The sequence below is a fragment of the Eschrichtius robustus genome, chromosome 8, assembly GCF_028021215.1.
Source record: "Eschrichtius robustus isolate mEscRob2 chromosome 8, mEscRob2.pri, whole genome shotgun sequence".
Lineage (NCBI taxonomy): Eukaryota > Metazoa > Chordata > Mammalia > Artiodactyla > Eschrichtiidae > Eschrichtius > Eschrichtius robustus.
Genome location: NC_090831.1, coordinates 71,079,423 through 71,094,656, shown reverse-complemented (window position 1 = coordinate 71,094,656; position 15,234 = coordinate 71,079,423). Strand labels below are relative to the sequence as shown.

Below are 15,234 nucleotides of genomic sequence, written 5' to 3'. Positions count from 1 at the left end.
GTTACTATGAACTATATTCCTTAAACGACAGCTCAGTATGACTCTAACAAAAGCCAAAAGCGTTTTGGGGGTACAGGTAATGCTTTGGGGGACAGGAGATTGTGGTGAAGCCAAGCGGTAGACAGAGAGCATTGTATGAGCTGGGTGTCTGGGGCAGGGTGTTCCACTAAAGGACTTAGATTACTTTATTTAAAGACTATCTATCTCCCTTAAAGTAACTCACAGGTTATGTAGTAGTTTTCTCCTTCTTTCTTTGCCTGAGTCAGAAGTTTACTGCAGAGTGATAAGTTAGTTAGGGTAGAAATCTAATTTTGCCCATTCTAACACACTGATGAAGTCCAGCATTAATTTCATGACAATAAAGCTACTCTATACTATCCTCCTTTAGCTGGGGTTGACATGGATTTCCCACCCTCAACATCACGTAAGCATTTTAACCAACAACAGTTCATGACTGCAATGTGACAGGTGCCTCCGCTTCTAAACGGGGCGTGAAATGGGAAAACTACCTTGTGCTGCTTTGTTGTCGTTGGAAACAGAGGGGCAAGAAGCCAAGAGAGGAACCAAATGAACCCTTGTTTTATCCTGTAGTCATCGCTACCCTGAAATCTTGAGATATCCCAGGCCCAAGCTACAGGCCCAAGCCAGGTTGTTTGATCTAGCACTTTAATTAGCCTTTATGGTTTCTGCTGAAGACAAAGAATTCTCGGCTAGGTTCTTTCTTTGTGTAATAGGATTAATGTGTGCTTTAAAATTATATTTTAAAAGGTAAATGAAAACTCACATTTATATGGCTATTCTAACTCATTTGTAAGTGTTAAAGTTTATACAGACCAAGCTGCAAGAGAGGAGAACCAGTGTTTGGCCATACTATTCAAGAAGTTTCAAAAGGAGGTATCCCAGCAATTCTAAATGGAATGTCTATGCTTGGGATGTGATGTAGCCCCTTCATTACATGGAGATGTTTCAGAATTACCAGCTTCCATTTGAGTAACTAAATTTAGTGTCCCAATAGAGCTGCAGATGAGGGGCATTTCAACTTGGTGGACGGCAGTCAGTAGGGTTCAAGTCACCTGCTCAATGCCAAGTCCTTAGTGCTTTCTGAATGAAACGGTAAAATGAAAAAGAAAAGCCCAGTTTTTAAAATATCTTTTTCCAATTTACCTTGAATCAAGGAGGTCTACCTGTACACTGTTATGAAGCTAAGCATTTAAGGATGAAGTCCAGAAATAAAATGTCCATATTTTCTACTAGAATTGCTTTCGTTATGATGATAGGGGTGGGAAGTAAGTTCTCAAAAAGAAGCAGCGCTGTAAGAAATACGAATGTGCTTCAGAAATTCACTCCTGAAGAACAGCCTGTGTGTGCAGGCAGATCTTGTTTATATTTGTCTTAGGCATTTAAAGTCTCAGGAAACTTAGTCTTGGTCCAAAACACTGGGGAAAAAAATAACACCAGACAGTACAGCAGTAGTATTTAAAGTAGCAGCATAGAATAGACCCGACCTAGAAATCAAAGGGCAAAGAAAAAGCCTACAGAAGCAATTTCCCCTGGAAAATGAAAACATCAGGCTCTACCTTATGCTAAACAGAGGGTCCTGACGTGCTTGTGTGCGTGTGTCTGTGTGGATGTGCTGAGGGAATGGTGGTTACTGGAAGGCTCACACGTGTGAGTGTGTGGACCAAGCATGGCGCGTGACCTGCTTCCAGACCTGCAGAGTGGGAAAAGAAAGAAACATGATGATTTCCAATCCTTGCCCCTCCTCCCAGCCCCCCACCCCCAAATCGCTAGGGACGGGAGAATGAATGAGGTAAAGAATAAGAGAACAAGAGGCAACGTCTCAAGAATGTGCATGCCATTTGTGTAGACGTACAGAACTACATACGTGTGACTATATCTCCCACCGTACATACATGCACATACTGCAATCACATGGCATCAAAAATATATATTGTATATGGAACTTGGTAATGTCAGATAGGACCCTGAGCAGTATCATAGCCTTATTGCCACTTTTTTTGTGTGTGTACATTGAATGGCTCATGAGATTTTCAGAGATTTTTTTAACGTATTTCTATTAAATGCACTTATCCTTCTACATGTTTATATATTTTGGTAAAATTGGTTTATTAGATACTTGGTATTTTAGCTAGATGAAATTTCCTCACACGTTTGGTTAATGCTTTGATGTCAAGATTGCACATTGCTGAGTTGAAGCTCAGAAGTTTATACAGCTTTGGGGATTTTCAGCTGCAGACTGCAGTTTCCTTGGCTAAAAATTGCACTGTGTGTTCTTGTGCATTCGCTCACGCTCTAAAATTACACATTGGGTCGCTGTGCTGCCTAAGTCACTAACTGCTGGCTCTCCGGTGGCAGCATTGCTCTCACGGGACCATTTATTTACTTCTTTTGTGGAGTGATGACACAGCTCATCACCAGATATAACACAAGTGGACAGGAGCATGAGTGCTGTTGGAAGGCGTACACTTCTGTTTCCTTCAGCTGTCTTATTCACACGCCCAGCTTTCCCGTTAAGAATTTAATCTTTCACCCATGAAAGAACAATTGGCCAAAATAATTAAATCCCCTTAAAAAGTGGAAATTAGGAGGCACTCCAGCTAGATAACACCTCCAACAACATCAGAGTTAGTTAGTGCTTAGTGAAAACCCTTAAATATGTATGTATATGTTTTCCTTAATATTATTTATGATCATCACTGCTGCTTTTATACCTTTTAATGGTGTTGCAGTTAAACCACTAGTACACCTGCTACATATCACTAACAAAACTGGCCGGCTGAAAACAAAAAAAGAGAGAGAATGAATTCTATTCCGTTGTAGAGGAGTTGATTTATTTTCATCTTTCTTTATGTATCACTAAAGGAAAACAGTTGTTTGGAAATCATTTTAAGTTCAGTAAGTATGGATAGCATGTTATCTGAAAATTTTAATTTGTACCTTTTGGTGTCTGATCATTTGCATGGAAGAGACAATAGTGCCACGTCTGGGTTGTTCTCTTGTGCTTGGTTAATATGTACTTCTCTAGATTGTTCTGTTTCAAACGCCATTTCTTACTCTTTGGTTTTCAGAGGCATTCAAAGCAAAATATCACAGTGGTCCTTTGTTTTCTAACCAATCTAAAAATTCCTTGATTAAATTTAATTTGTTAGTGTAAATAAATTTCTTGCCAATGAGTATTATTGTTGTTAGACAGCGAATGCAATAAAAAGAGAAATACCAAGATCTGTCAAAGTAATTTTTTTTTCCTCCTCTTCCATTTTCACTTTCAACTAAAACAAGCCTTGACTGGGTAAACCTGTATTAACTGTCAAAATACATCTATCAATCAAGAGCAAAGTGCACATTTTCCATGGAAATGACACTAAAAATAAGTTTTAGCCCTGGTAAAGTGTAAATTGGCAGCTAGAATTACATTTGAAAGCACAATTATGGAACTGGACATAAAGTTAAAAGATCAAAGCTCCCACTAGATGCTCCCTCGCCCACCTTTCTGTCCCCATCATGGCTTCACCATCACAGCTTCTGATACCTATTAGCCAGGAGCAGGTCTGTGACAAATCCATTAAGCAGTTGGCCTCACGCAGCATAGGGCAAGCTTAGAGTCAGCCCACCCCAGAGTATGGGGGTCCTTTCAACAGTTTTATTCCTGAAGCCTTAAATGTTCAGAAGACTGAATGTAACAAATGGGGGGTATTAATTTCTCTCTCTCACACACACAAACAGTAATTTATCTGTGACTAAACCTTTGGCAATGCAAAAATGAGCAAGAGTAAAAGGAGAGTTGGGGTAATTTAGGTTTCTATTTACTGGGAAAGCCATATTTAGAAGGGAAATGGGAATGGGTCTGAGTGTGCCAGGATGTCTAATGGCTTTGAGGTAGGCCTGGAGCTGAGGACAACTTCTTAGTGCATGTCTGGTTGTCCAGCACGTGAACTGGAGGCTCTGAGTGCTGGGGCTCTGATGACATGTGCGTTCTTCCTGCTCTTTGAACGAGACAAGGCAAGGCAGCGATAAGCTCATGTGCTCTCAGGGAAAACGTGTTTTAGGGAAAGGACTTTCTGGGTCACATATAGTTAAGTTACTTAAGACCTGACAACTGACGTAATGATTTTAGCAATTCCATTTAAAGGATTTTTACTGGTAAATGAAGTTGTCAAATATCCCAAGACTGATTTGATATTGTACTCTCAAAGAAGCCTTATGCATCACATCTGTTGCCAGCTAAACACACTTTCATCTCTTGTGATGTCCAAATTTAGGGTCAGCAATTCATTGTTCAGATGAGATCACTGTGGCCCCTTAGATGTGGCAAGCAGTTGAAATGAGGAGCTCCCAGTTGTCAGGGCATGGGTGCAAATTGGCCTGTTTGTTAGAGCTCACAATAAAGAGCTTTGTGGAACACAGTACCAATCAGCAGTTTCCCTTTGTACACAGAGGCAACCGTACTTCCTCGTAACACTGTACCATTTTCTGCCTAAACCACTGTAACTTTGGGTTCTTCTAAAATCTTCTGGATTTGGAGCACCCATCCAAAAACAACATTAGATTAATATTTTTAAAAGTCACTCAAAAAAAAAAAAAAAAAAGTCACTCAAGACATAACTTTAAATATGGGGTCATTTCTCCATAAGAAGAAACCTTTAGGTAAACCATATTTTGTTCCAAAATTACTCTCTATATGATACCTGTTTCCTCCTTGGCAAAATGACAGATTCTAATCAGATGATCTTTAACAGAGATAGAGACTCAAAGACCTATAGAGGCAAGAACTATAAATCAGTAGTACAGCCTGGGTGTGAGACATAAAGGAGCAGTAGGGACTGTGGTAAATTGTGGGAAGGAGGGGGTATTACTCAGTAATAGTCAAATTATTGCCATGCTGGAATTCAGGCCAGTTTTTGTGTATTACGCTAGGAATTTGGATGTTTACACTTAATTCCTGGTTTTTAAATGTGGCAATGAAAACAAAAACCAACACAAAAAAGAGCATTGCCCAAAAAAGAACATACCTCTCCACCACATTCATCATTCCTCTGAACTTAGGGTCCCAACTCTAAATGTGTAAGATTTCATGAGTTTGGTTTCCTTCATTTCGTTGAGCAGAAATATGATTGTATCATTAGCAGCAGTATAGTATTGATAGTATCTAAGACGGCTATACATGATAGCCGACGTTTGACCATTTTGGCCCATAAAATGGTAATTTCATATGATTCACCTACTATACTGAGAACACTGTAAGGCAGGAGCCCAGGGTTGTATTTTGGATCTTCAACTTAACTATTTGTTTCTCATTTGTAGAATGAGATGAGTGGGACTATATTAACTCTAAATTCGCTTTCAACTTTAAGTTCATGTTCTTCTGAAGGCTTTAGGATAAAGTACAGTGACTTGAAGAACAGATACCAATATACAAAAACACCAAATATGGCAGAATAGGAAGGCTAGTGCTTGTTTATTAAAGGGTCAACGTGAGCATTTAAAAGGACCTCTCCAAAACAGCTGGCACCGAAGACAGATGTCTTAGGAAATTGCTATAGCATTCACATGTAGTAGTTAGTTACTGGGAAATAGTTGATGGTGCACCTTGGCTTTAGGAAACCACTTTCTAATAAAACTAAATCACTCTTCTGTGGGGCAGTGCATTAGACAATGGATCGTTATTACTTTTTGCTATACCGTACCAGATGCATCATTAGAAAGGAAGTATTTTTTTTCCAGAATAGCAAACTAAGTCCATGCTATAGCAAATGGCCCAAGTTCACCAAATAAGCTAACAAGCAAGAACAAATTAGAATCTAACATTCTGCCCAGTTCTGAACAGTGAACACGCCACAGCATACATTTCTTCAATTCTATTCAGCATACCATATAGCAGTCCTAATAGCTAAGAACTAGCAAAAGGCACAAAGGATTGCCATTCACCATAATCACAACTGTCCTGTAAACCCAAAGATAAAGGGCATGAAGGGCCAACAGGCAAATGGAAATACGTATTTGGTTTTTGTTTCTTATCCAAGAGACGTAGGCTTTTAAAAAATCTTTTTTTTCTCTTTCAGGGGTGGAGGGTGGGATGAGACTGACTCTTAAAACTGAGCTTTAAAAAGAATACATAGCAGTAAATCATGTCAAAAAGTATACCGTGTATCTGATGTAAATAACAAGTATAATTAGTACCTGCTGAAAACTCCGAGTCAAAAACCCCAGGTAAGTCATAGTAAACGTTCAGATGCCCATGGCAAAGTGAGTTTCAAATTCTTGTTTGCACTGCCAAAACAATCCTCTGAAAAAAAAGAACATGGACACCAATAGGGTCTTTGGGTACTAAAACTAAGATGGAAGAGAAGTTCTTTTAAGCCCAGATCATTCCAGCAAGTGATTTAGGTTTCCATTCTGCCAGGAAGGTTTAGAGAGGATGGCCATCCCTGCTTTAGGACTGGTCCATAAAATGAACTTGTGCATGTACTGACACACAGGAAAAGGGGGTTGAACAGGAAGGCAGGTAACACACAAATGATTAGACCATAGCAATGTGGTATAGTATATTTTTTAAACTCTTGTGAATTGCCAAGTTGGAGAAACTATTGAAATAAAGATATGGACCCCAGTCCAGTGCTGGCTATCCTAACCCAGCCCTCCAGGCCCACTCTCCACTCTGCTCAGCCTGTACAAAGCCTATTCAGGGCTCCCTTGCCCTCCACCCTCCAGTAGAGGTTGACCAAGGAGCAGCTGCAGCAGCGGTGGGGAGTGGGAGGGCTGACAGGGAGGTGGGGTACTGACCCCAGCCCCCCAGCCCCGTGAGGCCCTTGCTGGTTGGCTACATCCCTCAACCAGAGGTCAGGTTCCCCTCCCAGCGCCTTCTCCACACACAGCTCCCTTCTCCTCTGGCTTCTGGTAACCATCCCTGCCTTCCTTGTTAGCCTTGGGGTACTGCGTTATCCCTGTTCACTGCCTGTGCCTACACCTCTGTACGTAGTGCCCTCATGAAGTCCCCTCAAATCGCCCAGTTTACACGTACCATCTGTCTCCCGCCTGCACTCTGACTCAAGTGCCTCCCAGAGTCCCATTCCCTCTTATATCTGATCTCTGGGGTCATCTATCCATGTCCCCCTTTTATTTGCACATATAATTGAGATTTATATTTTCAACCACTGACATGATTCATTTTGCAAACTAACCTCTGATCCAGTAGGATTCTCTGGGTCATAGAAGAAGATTTTCATGCCATTGGGGTGGCGACCAACCCAAAGGTCCCCTGTCACAGGATCCTGGGATACATTATCCATAAGTGTGTTAAAGTCCAGAGGCTTCTAGATTAAAACCAAGGAGAGAAGGAAGGAGAGAAAGTGAAAAAAATTTGAGAGGTGATGGAGCAATACATCAGGGAAAACTATCATCCTGTCCTTGGTCACCACACTCCTGGCTCCGGGGACATGACAATTCTGCCCCATTTCACTAGCACTCAAGGGAATTCCTCTAGCTTTCCATCTATGCTAGTATTTTGCCGGTTTCCAGGACACACGAGGGAGGGGGAAGATCAGAAAACCAAGGAAGACTGTTAAAAGTTAGATGAAGGCATTTGGACTAACATCTGTGCATGAAATTAAAACTGAAAGAAAAAAGTTTTAAGTGCAGCCTAAAACAGTTCCTTCTAAAACGGCATGTGCAAATGATATTTTTATAAGCATTCAGAAAACAACCAGGAAATGTAGATTCATTTCTGATGAGAACATCAATGAAATGTAGGCTCTTCTTTAACGGCTAATCATAGGCTCTGCAGCCAGAGGAGAAATGATCACCCGGGGTCTAATTTGTGCCTTGGCGTTGAGGAAAAGTTTCTTCCTTGGCTTCCTGATGTTATGCAACTCCCTGTTCTTCTGCTGTATATTTTCTAAATATAAGTTGCAAGCATGTGATGACTGCACAGATTGCTGTCGCGGCTTTGTACCGGGATCATAAATAATACCAACGATTCTTAATTCCATCATTCATCATCCTGGCTGCCTTCTACCAGGGAGAAATCGCATCTATTTGTTTACCTCTAACTCTTAGTTGGAGAAACAATATCTACCGTGTACCTCAAACAGAGGCCAGCCTACCTCAGCACCCAGAGAACCTGTCATAATTGGCGGTGACTCATTGCACAGGCCAGAGCATGGGCAGACAGACAGCTGTGGTGAGCCCATGCTGCCCTGTGCTTCCTACTCAAAATGAGAGCTCTCTCCACATGGCCGTGAAGGGACGAGAGGGCTCAAGCATTGAGGCAGAGCCTCCTTTTGACCTTCATGCAGCGCCATCACTCATTCCTACCCTGGAAACCAGCAAGTTTGGCCAAAGGAGGCGGCTGAGCAAACATCCTCCGGCCAAAATCAGCTCCAAGTCTCCTCCATCCCCAAACCCCATCTATCCCAGTGTCAGACATTCTAGGCTGATACGTTAAGTTCTTTACGTGAGGAAAATGTTTGTCGCGGGGTTCTGCTATTATCTTTGGAAGGGGTCATGGCCAACTGGTGAATTCCATGGCAGATGAAAGCCTGCAAAGATGAGGGTGGGGAGTGAGAGTGGGAGAAGGATACAGAAACCTGGGGTCCTGTTCATTCATTGCATGATTAATGAGCTCCTGCCTTGCACGCCTGCTGAGCAAGGGGCAGGCCTGGGTCCTGCTGAGGAAGAGCTGACAGTCCAGCAGGGAGTCCATCCTGGGCTCAGCAATGAACTCTTCCCTTGCAAATCTGTAATTCCTAGCAATACTAACTCACCACGATGCACACTGAGACCACGGTTTCATGCTTCCACGAAGTCCAGTGGAAATGTTTACATTCCTTGGTAAGGGAAACAATAAATTATTCTCTTTGGGAAAAACTGGAACCTCTGTTAACAAATATCCCAATTTTTAGAGAGTTGGAACTCACTGAAGTGAGACTATTCGTTGGCTGTGTCTTGGAATTTTTTTTTTTTTTTTTTTTTTTTTGAGGAGGGGATCGTTTTTATTGCGGTAAAATATGTAAAACATGAAATTTGTCATTTTAACCATTTTTCAGTGTACAATTCAATGGCATCAAGTACACTCGAAATGTTGTGAATCCATCACCACGATCCATTTCCAGAACCTTTCCTCATCCCAAACAGAAACTGTACCCAGTACCTCCCCATTCCTCCCTTCCCCATCCCCTGGTAACCTCTATTCTGCTTTCTGTTTATGAATTTGCCTCTTCTAGGTACCTGGAATCATACACTATTTGTCTTTTTGTGTCTAGCTTATTTCACTTAGCATAATGTCTTCAAGTTCATAGGTGTTATAGCATGGTTTAGTACTTCATTCCTTTTTAAGGCTGAATAATATTTCATTGTATGTATATACCACACTTTGACAGGACATAAACCCATCTGCATCTCATCCCAGATTCTAAGAACAATCCCAGCTAGTTTATCAAATTTCTTGGCACTCCAAGCATCAATTAACTGGTCTTAATTAATATGATCCTTCAAAAGAAAGAATAACATTACAGTTGAAGGGGGGGAGTCTCAACTAAATTGTTATGTCAGGAGACAGGCATGATTTGCTGCCAGAAGTGGGAGCCAAACCTGAAATAAGCTTCGCCCTCAATCTTGCCTCGGCAAGAGCAGTGCATTTATGATTCTGTGTTGAATGTATATTGGATTGGGTTTTATTCTTACAAAATCCTTTAACTTTCAATTTGCAGAAGTGCCTATTGTTATAACCACAATTTGTTTTTTTTCCCCCAGCCAATATGAGTGTGTGTCATTCCATTTTACTTCAGCTAATACCAAACTAGCCCTGCCAGTGATTTTAATGTCAAACATGATGTTACATTTGATGTTGCTGCAAGGTAATTTTCTCAGAGTGAAGCCCCTCAGGACAGTCGCTGAGATGCGCCGACGGGCACCGTCACACGGGGCCTGGGGACAGCGCTTCATATGCCGTGGGCAGTTCTGACCAGGGAGCCTATCTTCGTGTTTTTCCGAAGCATTACTTTCATAACGCTCCACTTTGCTCTTACTTCTTCTTTCTTCTCCTTTGTGTTTTTACCCCTTTTGCTCCAAACCTTCAGACCGGATCAGAATTGGTTCGGGTGAAGATAAAGCTCTGAAGAATGCCCCGCCCCAGCATGTCAAATTAACAATTAATTTGCTGAGTGCCTACTACGTGTGGGAATTCTTCCAGGAACACATAGAGAAAATATCTGTCCTGTGGCGCTTATACCCTAGTAGGAGAGGCAGACAGACAATAGAGAAGAGAAGTAAAATACAAAATATGTTAGCAAAGGATGCTGAAAATAAAGCCATAAAGGAGATAGGAAATGTGTGTGTGTGTCTGTGTGTGTGTGTGTGTGTGTGTGTTTAGCAAGGAGCAGAGTTGCAAGTTTAGATTAGGTGCCCAGGGAAGGCCTCGCTGAAGTGACATTTTAGTGAAATCTGGAAAGGTATGAAGGAGAGAGCCATGGAGATCTGGAGGAAGAGCACCTGAGGAGACAGACAAGTGCCCCATCCTGAGGAAGGGCCTCGCCGGGGGAGCCCCAGAAATACTCAAGCAGGAGTATCTCAGCAGCGGGCCAAGGGCTGGAGACAAAGGCAGCAAAGGGATGGGCTGCCAGGGCACCTGGCGGCCATTGTGAGTACTTGGGCTTTATAAATATTGTGCTGTCGTATACAAGTTGAGGCTATTGTCTGTTCCATCAACATGGAGGGGAAAAAAAGGGGGGGGCGGGGAGGGAGGGAAGGAGGAAGGAAGGAAGGAAAGAGAGAACTGAAGAACACAATGCCAAGCTTAAAATTCACTAGAGCAGAAAGAATCAAAGTTTCACAGGTGATGTGTGTGGTTTGCTGCTTCCCACTCTGCAGCTAAGCAAAAGTGAACAACAAACCCATATGATGCTGAGGACTCAATAAAGGAGTGAAAAATTAGTTCTCACCCACTCCAATTAGACAATCCTTTTTTCCTCACTTTTAATTTCACAAATCAATTAGAATCTAATTATCACTCTGCAAACTTATAGTATTAATACATCTTACCTTCAATGGAGTTAAAGTCCAATTAGCGTGCTTTTCATACACATGAATCTTATGAGCCAGCACTTCAGATATATAGACATACCTTCAAAGAAGAAAGAGCTACATCAAAGCTCGTGAAGTAATGTGATTCAGAAGGTTACCATGAAGTTGTAATAACTCTTCCTAGGGAAGGACTTTGCTTAGAGACTGGAAAATGGAACCTGTCTCAAAGCACACCAAATTCTGAAGGAACTCAATGAGTTGACAGTGCCCAGAGGAGTTTTAACCTCTGAAAAGTTATTTCTAAAGGTGGGAAGCTAATTGGCACTGACTAGTAGGGAAGGAACTTAACTCTAATACAAATATCGGGGAGCAAAAGCATGACAGTGCTTTTCTTGGTTTGTCAACATAATGGCAAGCCCCAGGTTCTGCATTTTAGCCCCTCGTTTTAGGCCAGAGAAAGCACAAGAGAAGACAAGTGCTTGGCCTGTATCTGAGAGGAGACTTCCTCCCCTCTACCCTGAGTGCAATGTCACATTCATCATAAAGATCTGTGGCCAGTCTAAGCACAGTGCACCCCAGGACAAAGAGATAAATGACTGCGTGATTATCTGCTATGTGTGAAGACCAGGAGATGATATGAATAATTGAAAACTGTCTGTGTTGCTTTCTCTAAATATGTTACTACCCTCTAAATATGTTACTAACCTTCTAAGTATGTTACAAATCCTTCATGATACAAGACGAGGAGGATTTTATATGCACACCAATGCTACCCAAAGTGTGGTCCCCAAACCATTGCTGGTCTGTGAATTGTTTCACGGTCACCACCAGAAAATAATGTAAATCAACTACATCACTAAGCACACTACTTAGTGAGGCTGATTTTTTTCCCCATGGTAACACTTTCTTTATGAAGGAAGTGGTGCCTTGATTTATATTTTGGTACAAGCTTTTTGTCGTGTCACAAACCAGCACTACTGATATATACATACCTACAAATTGTTAATCTCATTATACACTCAAAAATCTTCCCTCAAAGCAAAGCTGTCTAGTAATACTAAATGTTTATTGCAGTACCCCCTCTTGAAATGCACTTTTTTCCCCAAAAAAGAAATTTAAAAAGAGTATGCCTTCACAAAACAGAAAATTCTAATTTGATATATGTTACCCCCTGAAAAATTAAGATATTTTACATTTTCCCTAATCCTCTTACTGGGATAACATGTTAAAATGCATCCCATCATTTAGAAAATGAATATGCTCTAAAGATGTCTAAGGAGAATCTGGGGACATGCATGGCATTTTAAAGAGTTCACATACTTGCCATCAGGTGAGATGTTGATTCCACAGCAAAATCAAATCCGCTGGCCACCACTCGAACTTCATTTGGACTGTAGTAAACAACAAATGACCACGCTAGACCCAAATACAACTCCCAGGATCTCAGGTAGGGGTCAACAAAATAGTGATCATTGATGGCATAGAAGTGTTCAGGTCCCACACCGACAATGCCATTCAAACTGCAATTCAAATGCACACACATGACACATGCAGGTGAAGGCATGGTACGTTACAGGATTATGCACTGGCATTCATTAATGTCTACTTGTAAAATCAAAAAGTGGAATGGAGGCTTCACAATAGCTGTTACGGCCCAGAATTATGTGAAATCAGTCCAACCTATACAATCCTCAAAGACAATAATTACCCTAAGAAACCCTAAAAGGTTATTAATTAATAGCAATGGAACATAAAAATCCTATAAACTGTGTCTTTAAAAAAGTGTATGTGAAAAAAAAAAAAAAGTGTGTGTGTGTGTGTTTAGACAGACTAAACTCCACAGACATTAAATGAGGCCAGGAATCATTATCAGGGCCACACATTTCTTTATGCTCATACAGAACAGTCCAAGGCAGCATCAGGCAGTGGAAAAAACCCTGGCAATCTTGAGACTTTCATTTTAGTTAAAGCTCTGCTACTATTAGCTGTGTGATCTAGGGAAAATTAATCATTCCACATGCCAGGGCCTCAGTTTCCTTATCTATAAAAAAGGAGTAGATGGGCTGGTCTATCTTTCAGCCTTACAGGATCACATGCAGCCGTAAAGTTTCATAATTCTAAATGGAGTGAAATGTCTGTGAGCAAGAATGCTCAGAAATAGTATGCTGTGGCTTTTTTGTTGCTGTTGTTCTGATTTTGATTCTCCCTGTGTTACTGAAAACCTAAGATATATGAGTCTATTTTTCTGCTTTAATAGGTACAACAGCGAACACATAAGTGAGTCATTCTGTGCTGATTGAGGTGACAGAAGTTCCCGGGGGCCATTATCTGGGAGAGAATTATCTCCGCTCCATTGCGGAGGGCGTCACGGCCAGCACATCAGCTCTGACGCAGCTCTGGGCTCCTGGGCGACTTTGATAAGCATGCAGAGCCTCAGTTTTCTCATCTGTAAAGAGAGGTTAAATGATTTTCCCAAAGTCATACAGCTCATTAGTGTAAGACTAAGGGTCAGAATCTCCATTTGTGGCGTTGCAGTGGGAATTACAACGAGATGATGCCTGCTGTCTGCTTTGTGGGGAGCCTGCCAATGACAAAGCCTCCATCAGTGGTAGCCACAGTTACTACATGAGAAAAAGGGTCTAGGAATTTAGGATTAGTCTGTACAGGCTTCAGGCATAAGCCTGCAAGCTGGGGGTTTTTCCTCTCTTTTTTAAAGGTAGATTTCTGAAATTAGTTTGCTTTATAATCCTTTGCTACTTTTCATAAAAAGGAGCAGAGCAGAAGGGTTTAGAGTAATCGCTTTGAAATCTGATGAACTCCATTTGAATTCTGGAGTTGCTTGCTCTCATCCATGGGGCCACAGCAGGTCACTAAACTCTGAGCCTCTCCATACCTTGAAAGGCTGGGGTAAGAATAAAATGAAATAATGAATCAAAGACCCTGGCACCATGCCTGGCATATAGTAAATGACCAATAATGACCATGGTGTTGTTATTATTATTAATAACATGCTCAAATTATAATAGATTAGTCATTGGAATATTAATGTTGTAGACAACCATATAAACAACCATCAAATACAAAGCAGAAAATATACATGGCTAATCCTTGGGTTGAGAGAGCAGAATTTTAGTTAATTGTGGCACTAACTATAGTTTGCTTCTATATTGCCAAAGACCAATATATTTGCAATTGCCCAGAAAAAAAATACTCTAACTCTGGGAAATTGGACAAAATTAAGATTTCCAAGAGTAAATGGTAAAACAAATAAAATAAGCTTTCACTATTTCATAGTGACTCAGAGCACAAGCTCCAGACTCCAGATACCAGGGTTAAAGTTCCAGTTGTACCATTTATTGACAGTGTCACCTGAGGCAAGTTAAATACTCCAGGCCTCATTTTCTTTAATCCAAACTGGTATAGAAATAAAACCTAATTAAGAAAATATTTGTGGGACTTCCCTGGTGGCGCAGTGGTTAAGAATCCGCCTGCCGATGCAGGGGACCCGGGTTCAAGCCCTGGTCCAGGAAGATCCCACATTCTGCAGAACAACTAAGCCCGTGCTCTGTGCACAACTACTGAGCCTGAGCTCTAGAGCCCGTGCTCTGCAACAAGAGAAGCCACCACAATGAGAAGCCCGTGCACCACAACAAAGAGTAGCCCCTGCTCGCTGCAACTAGAGAAAGCCCACGCGCAGCAACGATGACCCAACACAGCCAAAAATAAAAATTAAAAAAAAGAAAATATTTGTAAAAAGTTAATAAAATAATCTGTTCAATTGGTAGGCCAGGAGCCATAAAGCAGCATCCAGCCAACCTGGGAAATGAGAGAGGAAGAGGATGGGTCTTCTCTGAGGGGCTTGAGTCCTCAAAAGTTTCTGCAGAGGACTTTCCTGGTGGCGCAGTGGTTAAGAATCCGCCTGCCAATGCAGGGAACACGGGTTCGATCCCTGGTCCGGGAAGATCCCACATGCCGCGGAGCAACTAAGCCCGTGCGCCACAACTACTGAGCCTGCGCTGTAGAGCCCGCGAGTCACAACTACTGAGCCCGCGAGCCACAACTAGAGAAAGCCTGCATGCAGCAACGAAGACCCAACACAACCAAAAATAAATAAATAAAATAAATAAATTTATATAAAAAAAAAGTTTCTGCAGAAGAACACTTGGAGGAGTTTGTGATCATTAGAAAGGGGAGTTG

At 41.5% G+C, this 15,234-nt stretch overlaps 1 protein-coding gene across 1 annotated transcript in view; it reads right to left on the bottom strand.

Moving 5' to 3' along the window:
• Positions 1-3,403: 3,403 nt before the first annotated feature.
• Positions 3,404-15,234, bottom strand: part of LOC137768903 (serum paraoxonase/arylesterase 1-like) — a 29,304-nt gene continuing 17,473 nt past the window's right edge. Inside the window, 6 exon segments of the mRNA XM_068550633.1 lie at positions 3,404-4,547; positions 7,201-7,331; positions 8,781-8,843; positions 11,056-11,137; positions 12,358-12,385; positions 12,388-12,557. Of these exon segments, the coding sequence (XP_068406734.1) occupies positions 4,391-4,547; positions 7,201-7,331; positions 8,781-8,843; positions 11,056-11,137; positions 12,358-12,385; positions 12,388-12,557 (631 nt within the window). The 3' untranslated portion in view covers positions 3,404-4,390.